This window comes from Phaenicophaeus curvirostris, chromosome 12 (assembly GCF_032191515.1).
Source record: "Phaenicophaeus curvirostris isolate KB17595 chromosome 12, BPBGC_Pcur_1.0, whole genome shotgun sequence".
Classification (NCBI taxonomy): domain Eukaryota; kingdom Metazoa; phylum Chordata; class Aves; order Cuculiformes; family Cuculidae; genus Phaenicophaeus; species Phaenicophaeus curvirostris.
The window spans coordinates 21,220,458-21,247,498 of NC_091403.1; the positions used below are offsets into that span (position 1 = coordinate 21,220,458).

Sequence of the window (27,041 nt, forward strand, 5' to 3'; positions counted from 1 at the left end):
GGCGAGGGGCAGCCCCCCTGCACCCCTCGGGCGATCCAGGGCTGCGCTGCCTGCTGCGTCCCGCCCGCGCTGCCGGTGCGATGGGCATCTCCCCTCTCCCCCGCTTCCTCTCGCCCCAGGGTCCCGGAGCATCCCCCTCCATCCCGCCCTCGGAGTGCGCCCCCCCCCAGCCCCCAACACCCGTTCCTCTCGCTCCCGAAGCGCCTCGAGACATCCCCCCGAAACCCCGGGCCTTCTCGCCCCCAAAACTCTGGTGCGTCCCCCTCACACCCCCCCCCAACCCCTCTCACACCAGGATCCTAGAGCATCACCCCCAAACCCCGGTCCCTCCTGCTCCCTGAGCGCCCCGGGACCCTGGTGCGTCTCCCCCGGCCCTGGTCCCTCTCGCCCGGCCGCAGAGCATCCCCCCCAAACCCCGGTTCCCCCTCGCAAGCCCAGCCCTTCCCCCTCCACGAGCCTCTGTGGAGCCCCAGGACCCCCGAGCATCCCCCCCAGCCCCGCTCGCAGCCCCCCGAGGTGTCGCGCCGGGTTAATTCTGGGCTGAAAACAGGTATTTAGGGCTAATAGGTGTGCGAGCACCTCCACACCCGCTCTCAGAGCTCATTAACGTGATACTTTCATGTGTGAAACGAGCATATAAATGGGCATTAATGAGCTCCCGGCTGCGGCGGGGGGGGGGGGGGGGGGGGGGAGAAATGACTGGGAGCTGGAAACTTGGCACTGGGAAGGGGAGAGGGCAGAGCCCCTCTTGTTGCTCCCTGCGGGGAACCTGCCGCCCCCCGGGACAGCCCCACGGACCAAGCGGCTTCTTAAAGTCGGTTTTTATTAAAGAACCAAAATCACGTACAGAGGAGGGGGGGGGTCTCTCCCCAGAGCGATGTTCGGGCTCCAGGGGCTCGGACCGCCCGTTAAAGTGCTGTTACATCCATAAATTTACAAGAAGGGGGGGATTGAGAGAGGAAGGGGCCCGGAGGTTGGGGTGGGGAATAAATATACATCGTAAATAAATAAAAATCCAACGAATACTGTACCAAGAGAACCACAGTACATTTATATCCATTGCACATAGCCACTTTTGTTTCCAGTCTGGACAAGAGATGAAGAAGCGGACACGGAGGGGGGGGGGGGGGGGGAGAGGCGGAGTTGGGGGGCCCGGGGGGCTCAGGATGGGGGGGGTCCCTGCTCCCCGTCCGGCTCCCCGGGGCCGCTCCCCGCTGGATCTGCCAGTCCGAGCTCCGAGTTCTCTATGTACAAGTGTCTCCTCGTGGAAATGGCTTGTGTGGGCTCTGCCCGCATGGCTTCGGGAGAAAAGGGGGGTCCGGGGGGGTGTGTCGGGGGGGGGGTCACTGGGGCAGCAGCGGCGGTTTGAAGGAGCAGTTCCCCGTGCAGTGCCGCGGGGTCAGCATCTTGCACGAGAAGTGATGCAGCGCGTCGTGGGCTTCTGCGAAGAGAACCAGCGGCAAAGTCATTCCCGGCTCCCCAACCCCCCAAAACGCGGGGCTGGGGGTGTCAGACCCCCCCCCCTCCTTCCCCCCAAACGCGGGGCTGAGACCGAAAGTGCCGGCAGGTGCTGAACGGAGGCGTTTTGTGCTGTGAACCCCTCAATTTGCGGCGTTTCCCTGGCTCTAAGGCGAGGTCAGGCAGAGCTGGAGCCAGCTCCCAATTAGGAAGAGTTTTGACTGTTGTGCAGTTCAAATTCGACCTTGGAAAGTAATAGAATATGCGTAAGATTTCTTGGAAAAATTATGTCTTTGCGCCTAAGTGCGAAATCCCTTCTCTCGCAGCCCTCGCCTGGCTGCACACGCTCGGTGGGGATCGCTCCCTCGCCTTTCCCGGCCCCGAGGAGGGATTCTCGCTGTAGAAAACTCCAAACCGAGTTTATTTGCCGGCTTTCGGGGTCAGCCCCGCCCCAGGTGCCCGCGCCCCCCTCCCCGCTACCTTTTAACTTCTGCTGGATGGCGTAACGCGCTTTCCTCTCCTGGTCCAGCTCGTTGCACAGCGTGTCTGCGGCGGGGAGAGCAGCGCTAGCGCCCGGGGGGGACCGGGGGCCGCCCCGTCGGGGATGCGCTGGGAGGAGGCACCGCGGCCCTTGCAGCGCGGGGGGGGGAAGGGAGGAGGAGGGGGCATAAGACGGGACGGAGCGCGATCCGGGCGCGGCTGCCCAGGTAATTTTACGCCTCGGTTTTTAATTTAGCCCGAGCAGAAATTGCTGCAAGAGGGAAGGTGGATTCGTTGCCGCGTAATGATGCCTCGCAGCCCTTCGCGGGGAGGCTCGGGATCCCGAGAATCGCAACGCAGAAAAAGATATCGATTAAGAGAGAAAGAGAAAGAAGGAGGGAGAGAGAGAAAGAGAGAAAGAGAAAGAAGGAGGGAGAGAGAGAAAGAGAAAGAAGGAGGGAGAGAGAGAAAGAGGGAAAGAGAAAGAAGGAAAGAAGGAGGGAGAGAGAGAAAGAGGGAAAGAGGGAAAGAGGGAAAGAAGGAGGGAGAGAGAGAAAGAGGGAAAGAGGGAAAGAAGGAAAGAAGGAGGGAGAGAGAAGGAAAGAAGAGAAAGAAGGAGGGAGAGAGAAGGAAAGAAGAGAAAGAAGGAGGGAGAAAGAAGAGAAAGAAGAGAAGAGAAAGAAGAGAAAGAAGAGAAAGAAGAGAAAGAAGAGAAAGAAGAGAAAGAAGAGAAAGAAGAGAAAGAAGAGAAAGAAGAGAAAGAAGAGAAAGACGGAGGGGGAGAGAGAGAGAAAAAGAAAGAAGGAAAGAAGGAGAGAGAAAGAAAGAAGTGAGAGAGAGAAAGAAGGAAAGAAAGGAGGGAGAGAGAGAAAGAAGGAAAGAAAGGAGGGAGATAGAGAGAGAAAGAAGAAAAGAAGGAGGGAGAGAGACACAAACAGAAAAACAAAGAGAGGAAAGAAAATATGAAAAAACAATTTAAATAAAAAAGGAGAGAGACAACAAGGAGATGAACAATGGAAATGGGAATCGCGGGCTGTCTCGTACCTCGGACGATCTGCAGCTGCTGCACCATCTCCTCCCGGTACGCCAGCTCCCGTTTCATCTGGTCCTGGAAATTATCTGCGGGGTTCAGGGGGTCAGCGGCGCCGCTCCCCGCGCGGGGCGGGGGGGGCGGGTTCGCCCGTACCTTTCAGGCTCTGGAAGTCCCTCTCCAGCTTTTTCCTTAACTCCATTTGCTCCAGGACCAGTTTTTGCAACTCGTCTGTTTAAAAATACACGGCGGGGTTGAGGGGGAAGCCCGCAACTTTTCCATATGGAGGCGGCTCAGCGCGGCGCTAATCGCATTACGTTACATTAATCACAGGAGTTAATCACTCCTGCAGAAAACACAAATACCCTGAGCCGCGGGGAGAGGCTGCGGGGTCCCCGCGTCCCCCCCATCACCCCATCCCGCGGGATGCTCTCCCCCCTCACCTCGGGCCAGGTTCTCGATGTCCTTCTCCACCAGGTGCGTCCCGGCCACGTCCATGGCCAGCGGGTCCTCTCCTGGGGGGGACAGGGGGCTGTGACCCCGCGGAGAGGGGCTCCCCGCTCCGCTCCGCCCCGCGCAGCACCGCTCACCTCTCTCGGTATTTACAGGGCTGGGATGCGAGACGTTCCTTTGGTCCTGATAGGATTTTCTGGGCTCTAAATCCTCTGCCGCGGAGTGATTGTCTTCTTTATCTTGCTCTTAAAGTTAATAAACCGATTTTCAACCATAAGCAACGAAAGTACGGTCCTGATATATCCTTAATTACATAATTACGGACAAAGCCCTCGTTAAAACCTTCTTAGCGGACGCCCTAATCGCTTTGCTAGTGGAAAGTAGCTTGCTGGCAGGAGCTTTGCCCCCCCCCAGCCCAGCCCAGCCCGGTCCGATGGCGGCAGCCCCGGGCCCGGGGGGCACCCGGCCCCCTCCCCGGCGTGGAAACCGTTCGCTCCCTCTTTTCTCCTCCAAATCCCCAAACGAAAGCAGCGGGACGGTTGCCCCCCCGGGGCTGAGCGGTCGGGGCGGGGGGGCGGCGCCCTCGATGCGCTCCGGTCCCACCCCCCCCGCGGCTCCCCCGGTTACCCTTCGCCTCGGGGGTGCGGAGAAAGGCGGCCGGGGCGCCCGCCGAGGCGGCGGCTTTCAGCGGCTGCAGGTGCTCCCCCCTCTCCGCCGCGTACACCTACAAAACAGCGAGTCAGGGCTGCGGCGCCGGCCCCCGAGGGCAGAGCCCCTCTCCCCATCCCCGGGCACCCCCGAGGGCAGAGCCCCCTCCCCGTCCTCAAGGACCCACGAGGGGAGAATCGCCTCCTCCCCATCCTCGGGGACCCCCGAGGGCAGAGTCTCCCCCCAACCCCCCTTCTCCGGGGACCCTCGAGGGCAGAGCCCCATCCCCGGGGACCCCCGAGGGCAGACCCCCCTCCCCATCCTCGAGGATTCCCGAGGGCAGAGTCTCCCCCCTCCCCAGCCCCGGGGCCCCTGAGGGCAGAGCCCCCCCGTCCCCAGCCCCGCACCTCGTAGGCGCTGCCGCTGCGCTCGGGGCTGCCTTCGGGCTGCCGCTCGCCCTCCTCGGCCGCCTGCTCGCCCGCTTTCTCGTCGCGGCGCTCGGCGGGCGGCGGCGGCTCCTCGGGGCCGGGCAGCAGCCGGGGCGGCGGGGGCTCCCGGCCGTCGGGGGGAGGAGCGGGGGGCGCGGCGGCGGCGGCGTCCTCCTCGTCGTCGTCCTCGTCCTCCGGGAAGCGGTTGGACTCCACGTCGACCTCGGGCTCCTCGGCCGTGTCCCCGCCGGGGGAGAGCGAGCGGTAGCTGGAGCCGCCCTCGCTGAGGAAGTCCGGGGAGAGGTAGCCGGGCCCGCGGGCGCCGCCGAACGCCTCCCGGGTGCCGTAGAGCTTGGCGATGCTCTCGGCGTCCTTCACCACGGGGCGGAAAGCCGAGAGGTAGCTGCCCTTCCTGGGCAGGGGCAGCGGGCCGAGCAGCGCCTCGTCCCCGGAGCGCTCCTCGTCGCCCGCCGCCCGCGACAGCGCGCTGGGGCAGCGCTCGGCCTCGGCGCCGGCTCCGTCCTGCGGGGTCGCGCTGCTCCTGCCGCTCCCCGACGGCTCCGAGCCCTCCGGCTCGGCCCCCCCCCCCACCCGCCGCCGCCGCAGCCGCCGCCGCCGCCGCCACCACGACGGCGGTAGCCGCGGCCTTGGCCGGGCCCTGCGCGGGGTAGGGCGGCACCGGGAGGCTGCCCGCGGCCGGCCAGAACACCGGGAACGAGGGGTAAACCCCCGCGTCCTTGGCGGCGCCGGGCGGGTGCGGCGGCTGCGCGGGCTGCGGGGGGTGCGGGGGCCCCCAGAACATGCCGGGGGGCAGCGCGCCGCCCTTGGCCGCCTCGCCGCCCCCCGCGCCGCCCAGCGCGTCCTCCTGCTTCTTGGGGCACAGTCCGAAGGCGGCGGCGGCGGCGGGGAAGCCGTAGGGGTGCGGGAAGAGCGGCGGGGGCAGTTTCTGCAGCATCCCGAAGCCCTTGCTGGGGACCGGGATGACCGGGTAGCTGCGCCCCGCGCCCGCCCCGCCGTGCGGCCCCGCGGCCCCGCCGGGAGCCCCCGGCAGCCCCAGCGGGCCCCGCTCGGCCCCCGGCTCCTGCCCCGCCGCCCCGCACCGCAGGCTCTTGTGCGCCGGGGGCAGCTCGGGGCCCGCGGGCGGCGGCGGGTGCAGCGCGGCGGCTTTGGCGGCCGGGGAGCCGGCGGCGGCGGGGCCCTGCAGGGAGAAGGTCCTCTTGCGGGTGCCGCCGTTGAACATGGCCTTGACGTCCTCCCAGGCGTGCGACAGCTCCTCCGTGGCCGTCTTGTCGCTGAGCTTGAGGTGGCGGCGCCACGAGTTGAAGTTGGCGGCGTCGGGCTGCGTGTACTTGGAGTCCGGCGTGCGGTGGGAGTGGAAGATGAACTTGTTGGGGGAGAAGTACATGCTGCAGTAGCCGCACTTGATGCACTTGGCCCGGGAGCTGTTGTAGCGGGCGGGGATGAAGCTGCCCCGCGAGCCCCAGGCGCACTCGTGCACCACGTCGAAGGCGAAGTTCTCGGGCAGCTTGGGCGGCTTGTGCTCGCCCAGGAAGGACTTGCAGAGCCGCTCCGCCTCCCGCTTGGTGATCATGCCGCAGCGGCGGGAGGAGATGGGCATGGCCCCGGCCCGCCGGAGGATCTCCAGCTGCACGGGTGTGCACTGCACGCAGGTGATGCCCAGGGCCACCCGCCGGTTGTGGATCTCATTGTAGCTGTAGTTCTTGAGCAGCGTGTTGGAGATCTGCGCCAGGCACAGCCGCTCCTGCCCGTCGATGACCAGGGACACGATGGGCACGCCGTACAGAGAGGTCTCACCCACTTGGTTGGGCTTGAGGGTATTGGAGCCCTGGTACGGCTGCAGCTCTTGCTTTGAATTTGGGGAGGAGCTTGCGTCTCTCCCATTTCCCAGCTGACTGGCGATCGCCTCCATTCCCCCCAAAACGCCCCTGCGAAACAAAATCGGGGAGAGGGGCGGGTGAGCGGCGGGTCCCGCTCCCCCGGCTCCCGGGGTCCCGCTCCTCCTCTCCCCCTCCGGCCCCAGCCCGGAGCCCCCCCGGCCGCAGGAGGCTCCGCCGGGGCCGTAGCGCGTCCCCCGCTCCGCAGCCGCCGGTACCGAGCTCCCCCGCGCCCCTTCCCTTTGTGCCGGCTCGCCGAGCCGTGCCCGGCCCCAGCCGAACGGGCACCGAGCCCGGGGCCCGAAGTTGCCGCTCGGTGTCGGGGGCCCCTTTGTCGCGTCCCCGGGAGGCGATTAGGAGCGGGGGGATTAGGAGCCGCCGGGGCGGGCAGGACCCGCGGCACGTAGAGCGGCAGAAGGGCAGCAGCGAGCCGGGCAAATTGGCTTAAGCGGGGAGGGCGGTAAGCGGCTTCCGTGAGAATTACACGAAATAACGGGGAGCGCCTCCCGAAAACGCGCCTTGACCTCCCCACCCTCGTCTTCATCCCCGTCTCCATCCTTAGCCCCGACCCCATCCTCATTTCCATCCTCATCTCCAACCCCATCCGCTACCCCTTCTCCATCCCTATTCCCAACTCCTTCCCCGTCTCCACCCCTGTCCCCAACAGCATCTCTGTCCCCATCCTTGTTTCCAACAGCATCCCTGTTCCCAACAGCATCCCTGTCCCCATCCTTGTTTCCAACAGCATCTCTGTCCCCATTCTTGTTTCCAACAGCATCCCTGTCCCCATCCCTGTCCCCAACAGCATCCCTGTCCCCATCCTTGTTTCCAACAGCATCCCTGTCCCCATCCCTGTCCCCAACAGCATCCCTGTCCCCATCCTTGTTTCCAACAGCATCCCTGTCCCCATCCCTGTCCCCAACAGCATCCCTGTCCCCAACAGCATCCCTGTCCCCATCCCCGCCGCTCGCTCCCACTCACTGCTCCGCGGAGCCCGGCTGGACGTGCAGGTTCTCCTCGGGGTTCAGGGGCCGCAGCCCGTGGCCGGAGCCGCCATCGGGAGGAGGGGTCCCCGTCCCCCTGAACGCCCCCTTCTCCCCTTCTCCCCGCGGGCAGCGGCGCGCCCTTCACCGCCGCCTCGGGGCCGCCGCCCGCCCCGGCGCGATGCAACGAGAGCGAGTGACCAACGGCGCCACCGAGGGAGGATCCGGATCCCGACTCGGAGACGCTGCACGTTGATCCGGTGACAGCTAAAATAACGGGAAGACACACCCACTTAGCACCAGCATATTTACATTAACTGCCTCCGGGACCCCGCGCCCGTCAATCACCGATGCGCTCCAGTCAATCACGGCGCGGCTTTAAGGCACAGAACGGGAGCGGGGGGGGGAGAAAAAGGGGGGCTGCGAGGGTTAGGGGGGGCCGCCACCGAGGTAAGAGCGGGGTGCGTCTCCTCCGCGACCCCCCGAGCATCCCCCGTGGGGCAGGACGCTCGTTGAAAGTTTGCGTGGGGAGCGGGCGGCAACGAAAAGAGGAGCCGGGGGGGGCGAAAGGGGGGGGCGACATCGAAATCGAGGATGCGCTGCTACCGCGAATCCATTCTCCCTCCCGACCCCCGAAACGGCATGCGAGCTTTGCTGGTGGGAAGCAGGGATGGAGCTGGGAGGAGAAGTGGCGGGGGGGGGACAGCGTGAGGCAACGAAATCGTCGGGAAGCGATGGCGAGGGGGGGCGCGATCGTGTTTTTTCGTTCCCCACGGGGGCCCTCGCCACGCCGGCAGGACCGGTGGCCACCGGAGCGGGGGGACCCCCCGCTCCGGTGGCCACCGGTCCTGCCGGCGTGGCGAGGGCCCCCCCCGCATCCCTGCCCCTAGTTGGGTCCCCGCATGCAGCGCTCGTCACGGCCGCGTTAATTAAACTGTAATTAATCATCGCGGCCGGCCGCGATCGGCGCAATTACACTGATCAAACACAAGTTAATAACGGCGCCGATCGCCCCCAGCCATCACTTTTTGTGCGCTCCCCATCATCAGCAGCGATGCCAGGAGGAGGAGGAGGATGCGGCGGAGCCAGCGCGGAGCGAAACGCAGGTGCGGAGCCGCCCATCGCCTCCGCAATTCCCGGTCCCCGGGCTCACGCCGGGAAGCGGCTGCGTTTTCCCCTCGGGACGGCCCGAAAACGCGCTTTGACCTCCCCATCCTCATCCGCATCCTTATCCCGATCCAGAGCCCCGTCTTCATCCTTATCCCCATCCTCATCCCCAGCCCCATCCGCATCCTTATCCCCAGCCCGATCCCCAGCCCCATCTTCATCCTTATCCCCATCCTCATCCTTATCCCCATCCCCATCCCCAGTCCCAGCCCCATCCGCATCCTTATCCCATCCCCATCCTCATCCCCAGCCCCATCCTCATCCTATCCTCATCCTCATCTGCATCCTTATCCCCATCCTCATCCTCATCCTCATCCCCATCCCCAACTCCGGAGTAAGGGGGGAATTCGGACCCGTCAGATTCCAGCCTGGCCTTGCGGCACGGCCTTCCCGCAAGGATGCTAACCTGAGCCGGTAATTATTCCTCGCCTTTTAATTATTTATCCCTCCCCACCCACCCCGCTCCGTCCTCCGGCGAGGCGAGCGCGGGGAGATGCTCCGAGCCCCGCCGCCCGCTTTCGGCGGATTCCAAGGCGTGAAAAACCCGCAGCGGCTGCGGAACCGGCCGCCAGGCTCCACCGGGCTGCGAGGCGGCGGGGACCGAGCCGGTACCCCCCTCCCGGGGCCGCCCGTCGGGGCGAGGGGGGGATGCTCCGGGAGGACGCGGCGCTCCGAGAGGATGCGGCTGCGCCCGGGACTCGCTCCACCGAGCCCTTCCCGGGGCCGTGCGGCTGCCCCGGGCCCCTCCCGGCTCGCCCCGGTCTCTTCACAGCTCGCCCCGGGCCCCTCCCGGCTCGCCCCGACGGCGCCGCGGTAGCCCCGGGGCGAGCGCTGGCCCCGGGGCCGGTTCGGGCCGCTCCCCCGCTCCCCGCAGCCGCCGTATCTTTGAACAGTTGAATTGACTGCAGTTTTTGTCAGTTAATTAGGTTTAATTTACATAATTAGTACAGTATAAAGAGTATTGGGGATAATCAGGAGGTACGTCTCGCTTACTGTGTAAACACGGATACGGAATTAAAAATCAGATGTAATTAAGGCGTGTGCGCGCGGCTTTTAATTGTAATGAATTTCTAATTAACGCTCAACGATCGCCGCACGCGAGAACCGGGACGTTAACGGCTCCGCCGCTGCCCCGGGGCCCCTCGGGGGCTGCCGGGCCGGCCGGGGGGCGGGGGGACCCCGGTGGGACCCCCGAAGGGTCCGACCCCTCCTCCGGGACCCCCGGTGGGACTCGCGGCAGCACCCCCCGACGCCCATGGGACCCCCCCCCAGGGGACCTCTGCCTTCCTCCAGGACCCCCGACGGGACCCACCTCTCCTCTGCTACACCCCGATGACCCCCCCCCCTTCAGGACCCCCAGTAGGACCCCTCCCCTCCTTCAGGACCCCCAGTAGGACCCCTCCCCTCCTTCAGGACCCTCTGATGGGACCCCCGATGGGTCCCCCCTACTACAAGGCACCCCCTGACGAGACCCCCAATAGGATTCCCGATAGGATGTCTCCCCCCAGCTTCCTCCAGGACCCCTGATGGGACCTCTCCCCTCCTCCAGGACACTTTGTCAGGACCCCTCCCCCTCTAGGACCCCCGATAAGACCCCCCTGATGGGACACCCCCCTCGCCCCAGGCTGATGCCGCCAGCAGGCGAGGCTGCTGGATAATTTAGGTTAAAACTTAGGGATCCGTGTCACGGGGGTATAAATAAATAATCAGCTGGGGGGGGGCACGGTCGGCGAAAGGCCCCTCTCTCCTGGAGGGCTGTGCTGAGATTGCCACATAAATCACGGCGGTCTAATTCAGTGGAAGTTTAATAAACGCCTCCTATTGGAAATGAATGTTCCCCATTTAACAGTTGTATCAGCACCATATAAAACCATGACCCCAATAAATTTAATTTTAGAGGCCGATCAATCCGGGCTTCTCTCTATCGATCCGCAGCGGCTTTGCGCCTTTACAGCCTCTTCCGCAGCCCTTCCCGGGGAGGCGGGGGGAAAGGAGCGTTTCGATTAGGCTCTTTATTAGGAAAAGATTGCTCCGAGAGGCCTGAAAATTAAACGGTGACATTTTAATTACTGGACATTGACAAAGGGAGCAGGCGGCTGGCTCTCTGCAGGCTGGGCACACTTGCCGGACCCGCTGTGCTCAGCACCCGGGCAGGGACAGGGCAGGGGGAGGATGGGGACCCCCGGGAGCCCCCAGGGCCCTCTTGGTGAGCCCCGGGGACCCTTCTGAGTGCCCTGGCTCTGCACTATCGCCCTCCGCTTCAATAACCCCCCATGCACCCCACTTCTCCCACCATGCCCCCCCACTCATGCACCCCACCTTTCTGCCCGTGCACCCACCCCATTTATGGACCCCCAACTCTCCCACCACGACCCTTCCACACCTGTATGCGCACCCCAGCTCTCCCACCGAGCCTCCCCCATCTACGCACCTCAGCTCTCCCACTCTGCACCCCACTGTGCCCCCCGAGTGCACCCTTGGTCTCACCAACGCTCACCGAGTCCCTCTCCATCGTGCACCTCTCGATGCTCCACAGGTTCCCCGTTGCCCAATGCCCCCATCCCCCCGGCTGCTGTCACCTCGCGGTCCCTCGCCCACCAGCTCCCGCGTGGCAGTGCTGCCCCTCACCTTCTGCGTGTCCCCAGCCCTCCCGCTGCCACCCTGGCTGGCTAAATTCCCGCAGCTGCTGAGAAACGCAACGTACGTGATGGATAGACGCGACTTTAGTGTTTAGCGATTGATAGGAATGGTTGGACTCGATGATCCAGTGGGTCCTTTCCAACCTGGTGATTCTTTGACTTCATCGATTAGGTTAAAGCAGAGCGGGATGAGCCAAGGGCAGCAATTAACTCTGCCAGGCCGTGCCGGGGCAGCCGGGCATCGCTGCCCTCCAGGACGGAGCCGCACGCGCCTGCGGGCCCAGCTGGCAGCTTTGTCTTGGCTGCAGTTTTCCTCCTGCCTCTAAAAGCCCCAGACATCCATTTGCCATTAAACATCTCTCGGGCTGCCCGGCTCCTTATAAACCTTGAACTTTCCCTGCAGGACTCGGCGGCGAGAGCTGCCGCTGCGGGTACCGGTGCAGCTGCAGGCGCCTCAGTAGCCGGTAAGGCTCAATCCATAAATCCTGTCCTTAGTGCACACTTGTAGTTTATGGCCATACCCTTTCCTGAAGGTAACGCAGCCCCGGGTCAGCGCGGCTCCCCGGCAGCCGCACCGCAGCGTCCCTGCTCCAGCGTCCCCTGGGGAAAGGCACCGACCGCAGAGCTTTGCTTTTCTTAAGGCACAACCTTCTTCTTATTCAATGTGCCCAAAATACTTTAATATAATTTAATAGAGATAGAATAATAGACCTTTTTTTGGGGTTGTTTTTTTTTTTAGGGATTTTTAATCATAGAATGGTGTGTTGAAAGGAACCTCCAAGCCCACCCAGTCCCACCTGCCATGGGCAGCGACACCTCCCCCTGGACCAGGCTGCTCACAGCCCCATTAACCTGGCCCTGAACCCCTCCAGGGATGGGGCAGCCACTTCTCTGGGCAACCTGGGCCTCCCCACCCTCAGCGTGAAGAATTTCTTCCCAACGTCTAATCTAGGTCTTCCCCCTTCCAACTTCAATCCTTTGTGTCCCCCCCATCAGGCTTTCCCAGCCCAGGCTGGGCAGCCTGGAGGGGTGGGTGAGCGGGACGAGGTGAGGCCAGCGAGTTCAGGGAACAGCCTCGCCCATCCCTCTGGATTTGTGCCCCACGGTGCCTGCGCCCCCCGGCCTGAGGGGTCCCCCCGGGAAGGCTGAAGGCGGGTTACCCCAAAATGGCGGCCGCAGCTGAGGCCCCGGCTCCTCCTCGCCGCCTGAGAGCCCCTGCTCCCACCCGCGGCCACCGAGCTGTGCCACCTGGGCCTTGGCTCCTGGCTGTCCCCTCCCTCAGGGCAGCACTGGGACAGAGACTGAGCCGCACGGGGCAGGGAGCTCCATAAATAACCTCACACAGCTGAAGGGCATCTCCTCAGCACCCTCTGCAGAAGCTGAGAGGCCGGAGCTGGTTCTCCTGCAGCTCTGGAAGACCTGGGGTTACCTGTGATGAGTTTAACGCAGCCTCGCCGGGGGAGGGGGGGCGGCTGCTGGCTGCTGAGCCGGGGTGATGTCTCTTGGGAGAGTGGTCGGGTCTCTCATGTTTATCTCTGCTGGTTGCACAGCTTAAAGGGAGTGGGAGGAAGAGCCTCCGCGCAAAGATGCTTTGCCCCCAGGAGGCTGAGCAGCCTCCGAGTCCTTCTCCAGGAACAGCACAAGGTCTGCCGGCTTCAAACCCCTGTGGAGGCGAAGGATTTGCAGCTCCCGTTCGCTGCCCAGAGAGTCCGAGGGTGTCTCCCTGCCAGGAGCAGCCTCCGATGGATCCTCTCTCTCCCTGTGGAGCAGACCCCCAGCTTGGGCCATCCCAGCTCTTGCAGCCCTCTGACCTCCCTCCCTGGTTGAGTCTACGGCTCCTGGAGGGTCCCCGGGGCACCTCCTGGGCTGTCCTGCCCCGTGGCAGCGCTGGGCAGGGGGGGCACAGCTGGAGCCAGAAAGCCAAGCGAGCCCCGCGTCTGCCCTGGTGGCATCGTCCCCCTCCCCACCCACAGCCAATGTCCTTCTGTCACCAGAGAGCGGTTTCTGCTGTGGGCTCCCAGAGCCTTCACTTTCCATCAGCGAATTTTGCTCCCTGCAGGACTAGGGATTTTTTTTTTTCCCCAGCAAAGACCCAAATTCCCAGGTTCTGCTGCAGCCGCTGCCCACACCCTCCCTGCACCACAGAAGGGCCCTGCAGTCCATCCCTTTTCCCTTGAGGCAAACTTTCCCTGCAGGACTGCAAGCTCCCCAAGGCAGAAAAACATGCACCCCACTCCCAGATCCAATCCTTCCGTTTGCTTGCGCTCTCGGATGTCAAAGGGATCAAACAAAGCTCCCAAGAGCTGTTTCTACTGCCACCTCAGCTATCAGCCCATTGCTGGCCGCTGCCGCCCCTGCCCCACAGACGTTAAAGCCAGGGAGCGTTTGGGGACCGCTTGTAGCCCCAGCCCACTGCAATCCCTCTTTCCTGGTTTCTTTGCTGTGTGTGAACAGACACGTACAGCTTTTTAGGCTGTTATTTGGAAAATGAAGACTGACACCGGGATGTATTTGGCCCCACGATACAAGAAAAAAAATTATTTCCCAATTCTATGCAGGGCAAACCACCCTGGGCTCATCTCACAGGATGAGCTTCGCTTGGCAAGGATCACAGGCAGGGAAAGGTGGAAAGCGTGGTAAGTTTTGGCACAGATGGGACCTACTCAGTTTCTTCCAGAGTCTGCGAGCTCCTGCATACGCACCCCCATAGGAGATGGGGTCTTCTGGTATCACCACGACTGACGTTACTGGGAGAGGAGGCAGAGCGGTGAGATTGGTGTGGGGCTGCTGGTGGGGTCCCTAAAGGAACCGATGGGATGCAGAGTAGGACCGGGGGGGTGTCACTCAGTGCATCTGTAGCATTCACTGCTGAATTAATGTGTTTTTTCTGCACCCCTTCCCATGCCTCCGCCGCAGGGTATAATATTGCTGCGTTTTCTGCATGATTTTTAGCTGAGAAAGGTCCTGATTCAGGCTCCAAGAAAGGAGGGATGGACGACGCTCCCAGGCGGCTCTAGCTATGGTGCAGCGCCTGTCTGCACAGTGTTCAGCATTCCCGAGCCCCTTTGCAGCACCCACTGCTTCCAGCCCTGCCTGGCAGCTGGGAAAATCTCCTGCCTGCTTTTTTTCCCCACCCTCCTCGGAGCGGGTGTTGGGGTTGGGATGACCTTACACACCAGGCTGGAGGCAGAGCCTGGGGCTGGGCTCACAGCGGCGCGTTTGACGCGTTTGGGCGATCTCAAAGTCACTGCTGCGAGCTCACAGTGGAGCTAAATCCACCCAGATCCCAGCCCAGTTTTATCGCCTTCCATGCTTTCCCTTCCTTTTGCCCCTTGATGTTGATGGGTGGTGGCAGGAACTGAGCAGGGTTGCTTCCATCGGGCTCTGTAGGTACCAGGGGTTTCCACACACGTTTGCTGGAAGAGGAGAGCGAGTGGCTGTGTCGGGGGATCCACCGTGCCCGAGGAAGGAGGCGGCAGTTCGGGGAGGCCCGGCCTTGCTGTTGCTCCACACTTGGTGCTGAAGAGGAGTTGGGTTTTCCCCCAAACTACTCATCCAGCCCTGTTTTCCCCCCAGATGGCGTTCACCTGGTGCTGGGAACAGAGTGGAAGCGGTGCCACTGAGAAGACCCCCGGTGGCTCATCCTCCTCCTGGCTGCACCAAATTCAAGGACTTGGGGAAGGAAAGATGACAGAGGCCCCAAACCTCCCCCATGATTGCTGGATTGACTAAGTATTCTGATGAAGACAGCAAGGTTAATACGCGTGCCGGTGAATTATAACACTGTCAGCCCGCTGGCCGGGAGATTTTTCACATTTCCATCCGCTGGCATCCCAGACAGATTTTCAGGGTGACGTCTTCCCCTCCCAACCTCCCTGCCTTGGTTTTACTGACTTTTTAACTAAATCCGAGGGAGAGACTTTTTATCCAGAGAAAGCTAATGCAAACTGTTAGAGATAAATAAATGGAAGAGCTGCCTGTAGTCTGGTTGGTGCACGGGGAAGGAATTTGTCTCACTTTAGAAAAAGGACCTGAAGGTACAGGGGCTGTGGACTCATTCATTGTGCTGTTATCTGCCAAGGAGGTTGTGACATCAGAGCAATTAAGACAAACTTTAGTCTGTAAGTTCATGCCTGCAACCTCTATACTTCAAAAGAAGACAAACGATCCCTCCAAGGAAGGAAACAAAGTCTTTTCCAGGCTGCTTCCAAAGTAACGTTTTGGATTCGCAGTGGTTCAGGAGGCATTTTTCATGTGTTTTTCTTGAAGCTGCCAGTATATAATAAACTACCTGAGCTTTTCTTTTAGCCAACATTTATTTCTAATGCAAAAATAAGCAAACAAAGTACCAACCTCCTCCCTTGCTCAAGTCCCTTCAGTGCTCCACTTGTTAACCTAAAACTCAGCCCTGCCTCTCACAGTCCTCCTCTCCTCTGTGCTCTTAAATAAGCACCTTAACGTAAGGACTGATTATGCGTGTCAGCCTGTTGTGAAATCATACCTAGAGACTGCAGGAGTAACAAACACACAGCCGAGACACCGCAATTGTTCCTCTGTCCTTTATGGTAACGACAAACCTGTGAGTCTTTGCGTGACCCAGCTGCACCCATCGTGCAGCGGCTCCGACATAAGACAATAAGTGATCAAGGCAGAGCTGAGAAAGGCAAGATGCTTCCAAGCAAGCCACAAACTGCTGTGATAACAAGTAAAACCCTGCAGCCTGTTATCTGGCCAGGAGGGTGAGTGGCACAGCACGGTCCGAGCCCCTCTGTGCAGGCTCTCCTCCCCACAAGCTCACGGGATGCTGTGCAAGCCTCTGCCATGGCCATCGGCTTCCTCGTGTGGCAGCGGCAGAACCTCCCACCCTCTGTGCTCCCGCTGTGTGTGCAAACTCCCCATGCCCACGGCTGCTCTCTCGTTACAGCCAGAGGCCAGGAGCCCATCTCAGCCACCAACAACTTCAGGGCTTCCAGCTCCGGGTGGTGCTCACCCAGCAGTACTCCTACTCCTTGCCTGGGAACCCACTGTCCTCTTTCAGCTCCCCTCTTCCCACCTCAGCAAACGCTTTCTGCACTTACAGAGGGCCTGAGGTGTGCACACCAGCCTGCTGTCTTCTCCCTTGGCCCTCCTAGCAAACCACAGCAGCTAGCGCAAGGATGCAGAGGGCCACCACCAGTCATTGCTCGTGTGATGCTCGTCTACCTGCCATGCTTTTCCTCTGCAAGGGCAATCCCTCGTGTCCTCGAAGGACGGACAAGTCCAGATACTTCCTGTTTGGCTTGTTTTGCATTTAAAACTAGGATTTTGTGGCAGTCTGCACTCAAAGACAGCCAACAACTCCTTACAAATCCTCTGAATACTCAGCGTGTTGTTCGTACGATAGCAAAAGACTAACGGTTAAAAAATACTCTGGAGCCAGGAAATATATAATACGTTCAATAACAAAAAATATAGATATAAAATACTTGCTTTAGGGCTGCATACAGTTTAACTGAAGGTAATCTGAGGACGTTAAAATGCTCAGCAACAAAAAAGTGTAAGAATTCCTTAACGTGGTGGTGAGGGAATGGCAGCAACAAATATCCTGAAAGGTTTTGTTGATGCTTATAGAAAATAACTTCAGTAAAACATGACCCAGAGAGCCTGCGAGTCCAAACTGCGGGGCTGGTGCTGCTAGTCCAGGATGAGCGGCTGTTTTGCACGGTGTCGTGAGCTGGTCCAGCTCACTGTGGTCCCTGGGTCGCTCGCCGTTCCTCAAGCATCCTGCACACCCACATGGAGACGACTTCTGCGTTCCCATCGTTGTACTGCACGATGAAGGGGTGGCCCTGGAAAGCAGGATGGCAAAGTTAGTCAAGATAAACACAACTCTTGCTGGGAAAACCCAAAAAGCTTTGAAAATGAGCTTTTTTTAAAAACCATATTGGAACACCCTGTAGTTACACTCATAAAAATGCAACCAAACCAGTGAGCTTCCTCTTGGATCCACATCATCCACGTACGGAGAAGGGAGGGCTGGGGGAAACCAGGCCCTTTCCTGAGGCCTTAGCCTAGAACTCCTTGAAGACACTGATGTTCTTTAACGTTTGATTTTGATGTTTTGAACCAGCTCCCATTCAACTTCTAAATGAAGTTTTGGTACAAAGATATTCTGACAAAACCACTCATCTACCAGTCTGCTCGTAAACATCTTGATCTGATAATTTTAAGGTCTCTCTTTACAAAAAGCGCCTTCTGCACATCTTTTACCTGTATTCACCTAACACTTTGTCAAAAGGCAGAAATCGGAAACCTTATGCCTCACCCCATGTACAGGCATCCCTTAAATGGATGGTCCAACACATTACCTAGGAAAAATACAATATCCCTGCAAGTGTTAAATTCCTCTTGTTGCTTGGTCAGTGAGCCGTGTGCCTGCAGATGCAGCAGGACCAGGCGCCAGGCTCTGCAGCACTCACAGCGTCCACACGGAGAGGCATTTGCTCATGTACATACCGGTACATGTCATGTGGAGCAATCACTTGATAAAGAAATGGAAATGGGCTGGAGCACCTCTGCTATGAGGACAGGCCGAGAGAGTTGAGGTTGTTCAGCCTGGAGAAGAGAAGGCTCCAGGGAGACCTCAGAGCAGCTGGCAGTGTTGAGAGGGACTCCAGGAAAGCTGGGGAGGGACTTTTTACAAGGGCCTGGTGCGACGGGATGAGAGGAAATGGCTCTAAATTAGAAGGGGGAAGATTTAGGTTAGACATTAGGAAGAAATTTTTCACGATGAGGGTGGGAAGGCCCTGCCTCATCCCTGGAGGTGTTCAAGGCCAGGCTGGATGGGGCTTTCAGCCCTCTGATCCAGTGGAAGGTGTCCCTGCCCATGACAGGAGGAACTGGATGGGCTTTAAGATCCCTTCCAACCCAAACCATTCCATGATTCTTGGCCATGAATTACACAGGTGCGGGAAGACTGTGTCTTAGGCACCTTGGAGAATCAGAACAGCATCCTGAGAGGAAACGAAAATATGGCCTGCAATTGCAGCAGCCAGCTTAAGCAGCTCATGTCTCAATCTGGCCACATTCCTAGAGATGGGAACACGGTATCTTCAGATGAATCTCAAATGAAGTATAAAAATCCACAGGAAACCGAGTACCGCAATTACATAAATGACTGAAAGAAAGCAATCGCCAGGAGAAACCATCACAGATGATGAAAACCTCTACTCCAAATCACTCAAAAGCAGCTGAGTTTTTTGCAACACTAAACTTCATAGCTCTTGCAAACGCCTGGCAGTATCAGAGGAGATCTGCCGGGGAGCCTTTGGGGAGGGTGACGTACAAGTGGGAATTACTGGCATGCGCAGCCCGACACCAGCCACACTGGTGAGCGACGGTAATCGGCACACAGAGAGTGAGTGCGGGTCTGACGCGGGGCCTGGAAGCCTAGTGTTTTGGATGGGCTAGGATGGCACTGAGCAGAGCAATGAAGCAGCACCGGGCTAAATAGAGCACAATAAATCCTCACAGCAACAGCTTGAAGCAATAAAACACTCTGCGGGGCCAGGGCCGGCAAACGCAGGAGCCACAGAAATAAAATACGCCATTATCTACGAGAATTATGGAGGAAGCGTGAGATGGTGTTGCTTCAACTCTTTGGGATGGCTGGAATCTCAGCCAGAACTTTTTAGAGTGAAGTCTGAGATGTGGTGAGCCCTTCTTCAGATCTTACTGGGAACAGCTCAGTTGCTTTCCCAGTTAACCTCGTAGAGGAAAGACAGAAGGAACACCCTGGAGGAATGATTTAGTTGAGCAAGAGGTCCAGCATCAGGAGAACATGACACGCAGAGTATGCTATGAAGAGCCACAAATGTCTCCAGTGTTTCATTTCGCCACATTGGCTTCAGGCCCCCTGAAAGCTCCCAAGGGCCCTGGGCCCGTGGTTCTCTGCAGCACGGGCCCCAGCCAGCCACAACCCCACGATGTGGCAGAATAGCAGCTTTCCCTTTCTGCGCGGGCACCTACGGGTCGCTGGCTGCGCCTCTGCAGGCTTTTGAGCAAGGCAATGCAAGGAAGGGGCAACGCTAGAACTATTGTGACCTGAGCCTGAACACATGGAACAGAGCCCAACTCAAATCTTTCCTCCACCTCAGAAACTTCCTGGCACCCAGCACCTCAGCTTGAAGAGGGTCCTGGACCAGCGGCAGAGAAGACACTGCTATTCTGCTGCCTGGACTGGCAGAGGTGCCCGTGAGCTCTGCCACCTCGTGTTTTAAGCTCAGAGAAGATCACCAACACACAGCAATCTCCACGTCAGCAGGGTCACCAAACAGGCAGCTACAGGTCCCTGGAGCTGGCATGTTACTGGGTCTTTATTTCTTCTCACTTTGCCATCTCTGCTGTACTTCCCTGGTGAGGAAAACTGTAAATGTGGCTCCTTCTTCATGTACATGGAGGAAGCAAGACAAAGCTGATAAACATGTCAAGGTGAACTCATCAATAGCTGTTGGGAGCCAGTTCTCGTTTTCCCTTCATCACAGAGGACTAATTGTCACAATGAAACTAGTGAGAGCTGAGGTGGTACAGCCCATAGACTTGAGACAAGAGAAGAGGATATGGTTAAAGAAAACTGAGGGAGAGAGCCTGAAAGTGGGGGAAAAGAGGAGAATCAAGTTTGCCTGCAAGCTAATAAAGAGCTGGGAGGTGGCAGGAGACACAGCTGCACTAGTCAGGACATTTAGTCGCTTAATCTCTCAGCTATGAACCAGATCTTCCTTTGGAACTACTTCAATGAAACTTCTCCCCATCCATTCATCAGTGTAAAAGCCTGCACAGGTTTATGCTGTGAGCCACGCTAGAAGCATGGCCAGATGCTGTTGGAGAGAAAATAGTTTAATTTAAACAATCGCACCACAGTCTCCTCCCAACAAACCTCACTGCTGCTCATCAGTGAATGGCAATAATTTCAACAGCTGCTGGTGGAACCGCAAAAGCAAACCCCACGTTGTCAAAAGGTCTGTTAGGATCTGCAAGACCCACACCATAGACAGAGCCCGGTGCTGGTGACGGGGTGTGCAATGTGCCCGAGGACGGCTCATACCCAACACGTGTTTCCTCCCCAGCATTCACCCACCGCCCTGCGCTCCCAGTATTTCAGCCTGGACAGGGAGAAGCTGCACTCACAAGTTTCCTCTCCAGTATCAGCTTGACCCAGTTATGACATGGCCTCCACTCCTTGGATTTCTTTATTTACGGGGTGCACACACCAGACAGCCTTTGGAAAACCTAGTGCTTTTGCTTTGCTTCCCCCCTCCGCTGCCCAGGAAAAGCTTCAGCCTGCTCCGTCTATAACTCAAATTTGAAATAGAGAGGGGAAAAAACTATGCCAAGAGTCTGCAGAATCTAAACAACACCACAGCGATGAGGGTGAAGCTACAACAGAAAGAGCACAGTTGCAGTCTGAAGAAAGCACGTGAGTTTTCTTTGTAAAACTCCTCGTGTGGCATCCCACACACGCGTGGATGTGCGCATTCTGCAGGAAACAACCACAGAGATGCCACAGTCTACAGATACAACATCACCTGACTGGAGGCTATAACGCAACACAGCACAACTCTCTTGTGACTACAGGTTCCCAGAGTAGAGCCAGTTCAAAGAACTTGCTTTCCCCTCCTCAGATTTGTCAGTGCTTCCCACCAGGCTTGAGTTGCAAGCCCTTACCTTTACCTTCAGGCCTTTGAAATGATGGGCAGCTGCTACCTGCCACGGCAATCAACCTTTCTGAGTTTGCTCTTTGTTACCGCTACAGATTTGGATGTTTTTCCCCAATATTCAATTCTTTTGAAGTTAATTGCTTCCTTCCGGCCATCTTAGATGCAAATAGCAACTTTAAGTTTTTCTTAGAGCTCTGGTTTTCCCATCCAGGCAGATACACGTGCGCTGACACCCGGACATTGCTTGGAAAATGGTCCACCAAGGAAGAACACATCGAGAGGTAGCAGAATCCATTCAAGGACAGCAGCAGACAGTTCAATGCTACCAAGAGAAGATGGATGATCTCAAAATGATGCACTTAAGTACACAGACGCCTGCGGCACTGAGCATATGGATGTCTTTTTCCTTCCAGCACCTGGCTATTAGAAATCTTTAGCTTTGGTCTTAAATGTCTAACATCGGGAACAGCACTAAAGGAGGACCGCACCCTCTTCTTTTATCTCCTACTCCAGACTCCCACTTGTGTTTGGGTTTGATCGTTTTATTAAACAAATTCACTCTGAAATATTCCTGGTTTTACTCGATTCCTACCAGTAAAAACAAATCAGGAGAGGCTACAATCGGGAATGCAGAGACAGGGTTCTTGAGTTTATTCCCAAGCTGCCACGTACTTCTCAGCGTGACCTTCACAAGGCTGCTAACCTCCCTCAGCCTCATGGTTAAAAAGGGAATAAACGATTCTGCTCTCTCACGAGAGTGCTGTGAGAATCAGTGCAAGCACGTTTTGCCCAGCACTTCAGTATTTTTGGGTGCAAAAGGTGCAAGAGTAAGGTAAAGGATCATTGTAAGTAAAGTAGCCTAGAAATAGCTGTTTTGCTTCTTAAACAAAACAACAGTCAAGGACACTGGTGAGAACTAGGGAAAAACAATCAAAAGCCCACAGAGGAGGAAGAGCAAACGCATTGGGGCAATTAAAAAACAGCTATTAAAGCCAGTCCGCTTCTCCCATGAATCTCTTTTACGATGGAGAGACTCCCTGTGGAGGAAAACATCTCACACCCAATACATTCTTACACTGAAGCTACTTAAAACACGCAAAGGGAAATGCAGGCTATGCAAGGTTGAAAACGCCGTTTACCCTATTTGCTTTGTTTTGTGAGGGTTTTGTGCATTGATGTTTCTCCCTAGGAATAAGTTCAACTTGAAACCAGATTTCCCATTTTTAGACTACAATCTAGTGAGGATTTTTCTCAGGCTGAAGGGAAGTTTTTACAATAAGCTCGTTTTCAGAATTTGGTGGTTGGGTTTTGTTTTGTTTCTGGTTGGTTGGTTGGTTGGTTTTAAATTGGGAATGGGAGAACAGAGATTTCCACCAAAGCTATGACTACAGTGTCAGTGTCTTTGCAAGTCTTGGTGGGCAGCCCATGGCATGTTCGGTTGGGCACAGAAAGCAAGGGGGTCACAAATGGCCCGAGGATGTACAATATGCATCGTGCCTGCTGCAGTCACACCTGCAAATGCAATAAAAACACACACCAATGAGCAATACAGAACTGTGGTCAGCGCGCAAGTCCATCAAACTTGCCCTTGGCCTGCTTACAGCAACATTTGAAGTGAAAATGCAGTACGAATGACATAAGAGGGATGTGAAGTTGGCTATGTGTCCACAAATGTCTCAGGGAAAACACAGAATCATAGAATGGTTTGGGTTGGAAGGGACCTTAAAGATCATCCAGGTCCAGCCCCCTGCCACGGGCAGGGACACCTCCCACCTTTTACACTGGCACGTGTGTCCACTGTGAACTGGCAAGTAAGAGATTGATATTAAACCTTCCTTAGTCAAATCACTGTAATCGTTCCCTGCTAGTGAAGAGTCAGCCAACATCTGTGTTTCAGTAACACGCGAGAGCTCACTGCAACACTGAGCGGTGTCATCACGAAGGGAAGCACAACAACAAGGAGAGAGGAGACTGAAGGTATCACAGGGTGTCCCTGTGACAGAGATAACCTCAGCCCATGCACTGATGTTTGCTCAGACTTCTGTGCACATTCGTTACAAAGCAGTGACCACCTCCTTGACAATTCTTAACTATTCAGCATTAAAAATAGGTGTCAATCAGTACATTCAGCAGAAAATACATTGAAAAGCCACCACCACACCACTCCCCATGCCTGATTTATCATGGCTGGGTGGAGTGTCTATCCCTCGAGGGGTTCAAAAAACATGTAGACATGGCATGTTGGCACATGGTTTAGTGGGCACGGTGGGGTTGGGCTGATGGTTGGACCGGATGATCTTTTCCAACCTTAACAATTCTATGACTGGTAGGACTTGCAGCAATTTCTGCAGCTGAGGGGAAGCAACCGCTGGTGAGCACACAGCAGCTCGGAGCCGAAAAGGTCAGGCAGGACAGGGCCAGGGACAGCCCCAGAGTGAGTGTCAGCCAGCCTAATTTTGTGTGTCAACTCTGAAAATTAGATAAACAATGACAAACCAGGCTTTTTAAATGAACTTGTCTCATCTTGTTCTGTTGATAAAGGGTACATTTCTCAAGTTGCAGTGTCCCACCAGACAGGTTAACTCTTTCCAAGGGGAGCGCCTCGCAGAGGGTGATGTAAATGATTTAAATATCTGACATGAAATTAAAAGGGCAGTGCCCCCCTGAACACACAGCCCTGGTAATTCAAACTCATTGCTCACAAACCATCAATCATTTAGCCCAGTCAATTAAATCACCATTATTCAAGGGTAAAAGTTCCATAATTCTACCCACCCTTAAAATTCAGCTATTTGCTTTCATAGCTTTCTCCTCTGGCCTGAGAAATCTTACAATGCACCCAGAGCTTATGGCAACAGATTTTATACTGGAGCCTTAGCAGGACTGCCGATCCATGGGCCTTTTCCGGCACCAAGTGCTCACCTGCAGCTCTGCTCTGGACCTGCCTGCCAGCGCCGCTGGTACAAGTGAGGGTGGACTTTCAAGGGGAGATGAAAGTCCCTTGTGTTACAGCCCTAGTACAAGGCCTGCTGCATCACCCACAACTTCAAACCTGGGCTACCTGAATTCTTTCAGCTATTTAGTCTAATGCATACTTAACAGTTTATGCCACCTCTCATACCCAAGTCCAGTGAAGATCAAAGCTTCACAAGAGGCTCTCCCATAAATAGGTAAACTACCAGCGACTACGAAAGACAGCACCAAGGAGATTCACACCAACACTGAGGCTCCTGAACACTGCCAAAGGACAAGCAGGCAATAAACAGCATCCATTAAACAACGCTGCTATGATTTCAGATGTTTTTCTAGGCACAAAACAAGTGAGTTTAATGTTAGATTGGTTTAAAGGGTCCACAGCGACCTTATAAAAGAGAAGACCTTATGCCCAGAGAAGTCATGAATGCTCCCATCCCTGGAGGGGTTCAAGGCCAGGTTGGATGGGGCCTTGAGCAGCCAGATCCAGTGGGAGGTGTCCCTGCCCATGGCAGGGGGTTGGAACTGGATGGGCTTTAAGGTCCCTTCCAACCCAAACCATTCTGTGATTCTTTGATTCTATAACTCCATGAAATTGGTAGCTACTGACCTTAGCCATGATGGAGACAAAGTACAACTCCAACGTGAAACACCATCCAGTCATCAATCTCCTTGTAAATCTGCAGAAATGACAGGGTGGTGTCCTGGGGCACAGAACATGAGAAGGATGAGGAGGACATAGACAGGAACCTGAATCCCAAATGGTGCTCAGTTATACTGCTCTTGTTTTGACAGTGCAGCCGGATCTGACCCACGACATCATCTCCTGATACTTTTTTTCACTGGGGCAGTGAGAGGTTAATTGAGGCGGGCAGCACGACCTACTCTGAGCTCTCCTGGAGGATATACCAGGGTCAGTGCTCGCTCACTGCACTGCTCTGGTAGGAAGTGTCTGCGGGCACCTGAGCCAGCTTGGAGAGCTGGACCACTGCAGGAGGACATGAAGGTTAAGAGGAGGAACCTGGGAACACCATCCCACATCCCCTACTGCTATATCCTACTTAAAAAAAGCATCTCCTACTGCTTTGGTGCCTGCAAACGCAGCAGTGAGATCCTGGGGTGCTTCCCTCCCTCTGTTCTCCTGTATGGCAAGAAGAGCCAAGCCCTGACTCTCAATCCTGGATGGCCAAGGTCAGTGCCAGCCATGTCATCAAGATGTCACACTGCTCACAAGGTCTGGTGGAACGCGACCACGGCTCCAACGCCACGGGCAGGAGAACCAGCAGGGCCAGCACATGCTATGGCTGCTGATGCAAAGACACGGGTGTTGCCTGTCGATACGCTGAAACCCTGTCTTCTCTGAAGCCAGGAGCAAACTGCTAACTGGAGGAGGAAGGAGGGGACACCATTAGAGGGACCAATATCTTATGTTAATGACTACGTGACACCCAAACGTAAGTACAGCCCTCAGCAAATTAGAAATGACAATAAACCCCCTCAAGCTTATGCAAAGTACGTTAAGAAATAAGCAGCATTGCTGGTGGTTGCAACGGTGCCATCCCTTTAGTGTTCTCTTTTACAGGAATCCTCCCAGACGGCACGGTTACAGGACTCTGCTCCATTTATTACAAAGAAGCGCAGACAAATCTGCATTTCATTGAAAAACTTGACTTCAGCATAACAAAAACTATAATAAAGAGATCCCAACTGTTGCAGACACAGACTATCAAGATGATGGCAGTGCCCTTAGACAGCGTTTCAAATACAGTTTATTAGCGTGTGATATGAAAAGGGTATTTTTATTGCATGATATAATGCAATGGGACCTTGGGCGCTCTGCAGAAGGACCTTGCACTCAGAAGTGTAATGAACCCATAGTCCAAAAAACATTATACTGTACATTAACCTATCATTAATGGCACATTAGGGCTAGGGGCATTGCACGCTCGCTGGTCAGGGCTCCATCAGGACAGTACGGAGGAAATCACAGTCTTCACAGGCTTAAAACAAATAGCGAAAATAAATATTACCGATGGCTACAGGCTGCTTTAAGGGAAGCTCACTCTCTGCTTAACACGCAATTTTGATGCCATTTTTTAAAGGGAGGAGGGAGAAGACAATGCAGCAGTTTATTAGGCAATACTAGAAACGGCACATCACTGCTTTGCAGCACTGAATGTCTCTGTGGTGCATCAGATGTATTAACACAGAGCTTTTCCTGCACAAACCATGGCGCCTTTGAACACTGGGGCACCTTTGAAGAGTAAAACGAAAACTGGAAATTTGTTCCCCTTTCCTGCTATTCCCAAATCCTCAACGACACTGGTAAAGCTTCCCTGGCAGGGGAAGCTGAAAGCTAGGAAGAGCATCCTCTGGCCCAGCTCCGCACAGCCCCGTTGCTGCCTGCAGGACACCCAGGACCTGCCTGCTTGCACCCACTCCACCACATCTGAGAGCCCTTTAGCAGAACTCCAGCCTGTGTCTGCAGTAACTCAGCGCAAAACATGATCAAATCATGATATTTTCTCCGCTCCTGAATCAGCTGGGATGTCCCATGCCTTCCTCCGGGAGGTGCCCTCTTTGTTCAAAGGCCTGATCAGATGGCCCCAGCGCAAGCCTTTAATCAGAAAAGCCCGGCTGGCTGAAGGAGCACGAGCCCTGCGATTCTGAGCAATAAGAGCTTGGCTGTAAAGTAGCGCACCACAGTTATCATCCCAGGTAGTTCTCCAATCGCTATCGATATCTCCACGCTATTTACAGCTCTTGTAATTAACTGAGGACACACACTCGTGAGGAAATTCTTGCCCATTCACATCTTTAGTGGGAACACAAGTCAGACCTCCAAAAGGACAAATACAAACCTCAGCTCTGGAGATGGACACCTGGAGACGAAAAGTGCTCAACCCTAAGTATCCTGGAATGACCCTGTGTCCCTCTCCAGTGACCTCAGCGCACACAAAATTTCATCACTCCACCATTACTGCCTCCAGTAGTGGAGGATTTTACATCTAGAGCTCCTGCCTCCAAGGACAAGCCAAACTAAATGCTGTTCTAATTATCTGTGCTAGCTATCCACAAGGCCAATTTCTGCTCCCACAGCCAGGAATAGCAGCGAGGAATCCTCAGGCCAATACTCTAATGCTGACTCCCCAAACATTGTTAATTCACAGGCACAGAAGGTACTAGAGCCCT

General features: G+C 56.5%; 2 protein-coding genes across 5 annotated transcripts in view; both read right to left on the bottom strand.

Moving 5' to 3' along the window:
• Positions 1 to 968: 968 nt before the first annotated feature.
• Positions 969 to 6,456, bottom strand: SKOR1 (SKI family transcriptional corepressor 1). The gene is given in 9 exon segments (XM_069866507.1): positions 969 to 1,441; positions 1,939 to 2,004; positions 2,983 to 3,057; positions 3,125 to 3,199; positions 3,412 to 3,483; positions 3,559 to 3,666; positions 4,049 to 4,145; positions 4,477 to 5,086; positions 5,088 to 6,456. Coding segments are annotated over 9 exon segments (2,541 nt in total). The 5' UTR covers positions 6,428 to 6,456; the 3' UTR covers positions 969 to 1,343.
• A 10,312-nt stretch (positions 6,457 to 16,768) lies between these two features.
• The window catches only part of MAP2K5 (mitogen-activated protein kinase kinase 5), a 131,570-nt gene continuing 121,297 nt past the window's right edge, over positions 16,769 to 27,041 (bottom strand). For all 4 annotated transcript variants that reach the window (XM_069866660.1, XM_069866659.1, XM_069866657.1 and 1 more), the window contains one exon: positions 16,769 to 17,009. In XM_069866660.1, the coding sequence (XP_069722761.1) occupies positions 16,905 to 17,009 (105 nt within the window). In that variant the 3' untranslated portion in view covers positions 16,769 to 16,904. The remainder of the gene's footprint in view (positions 17,010 to 27,041) is intronic.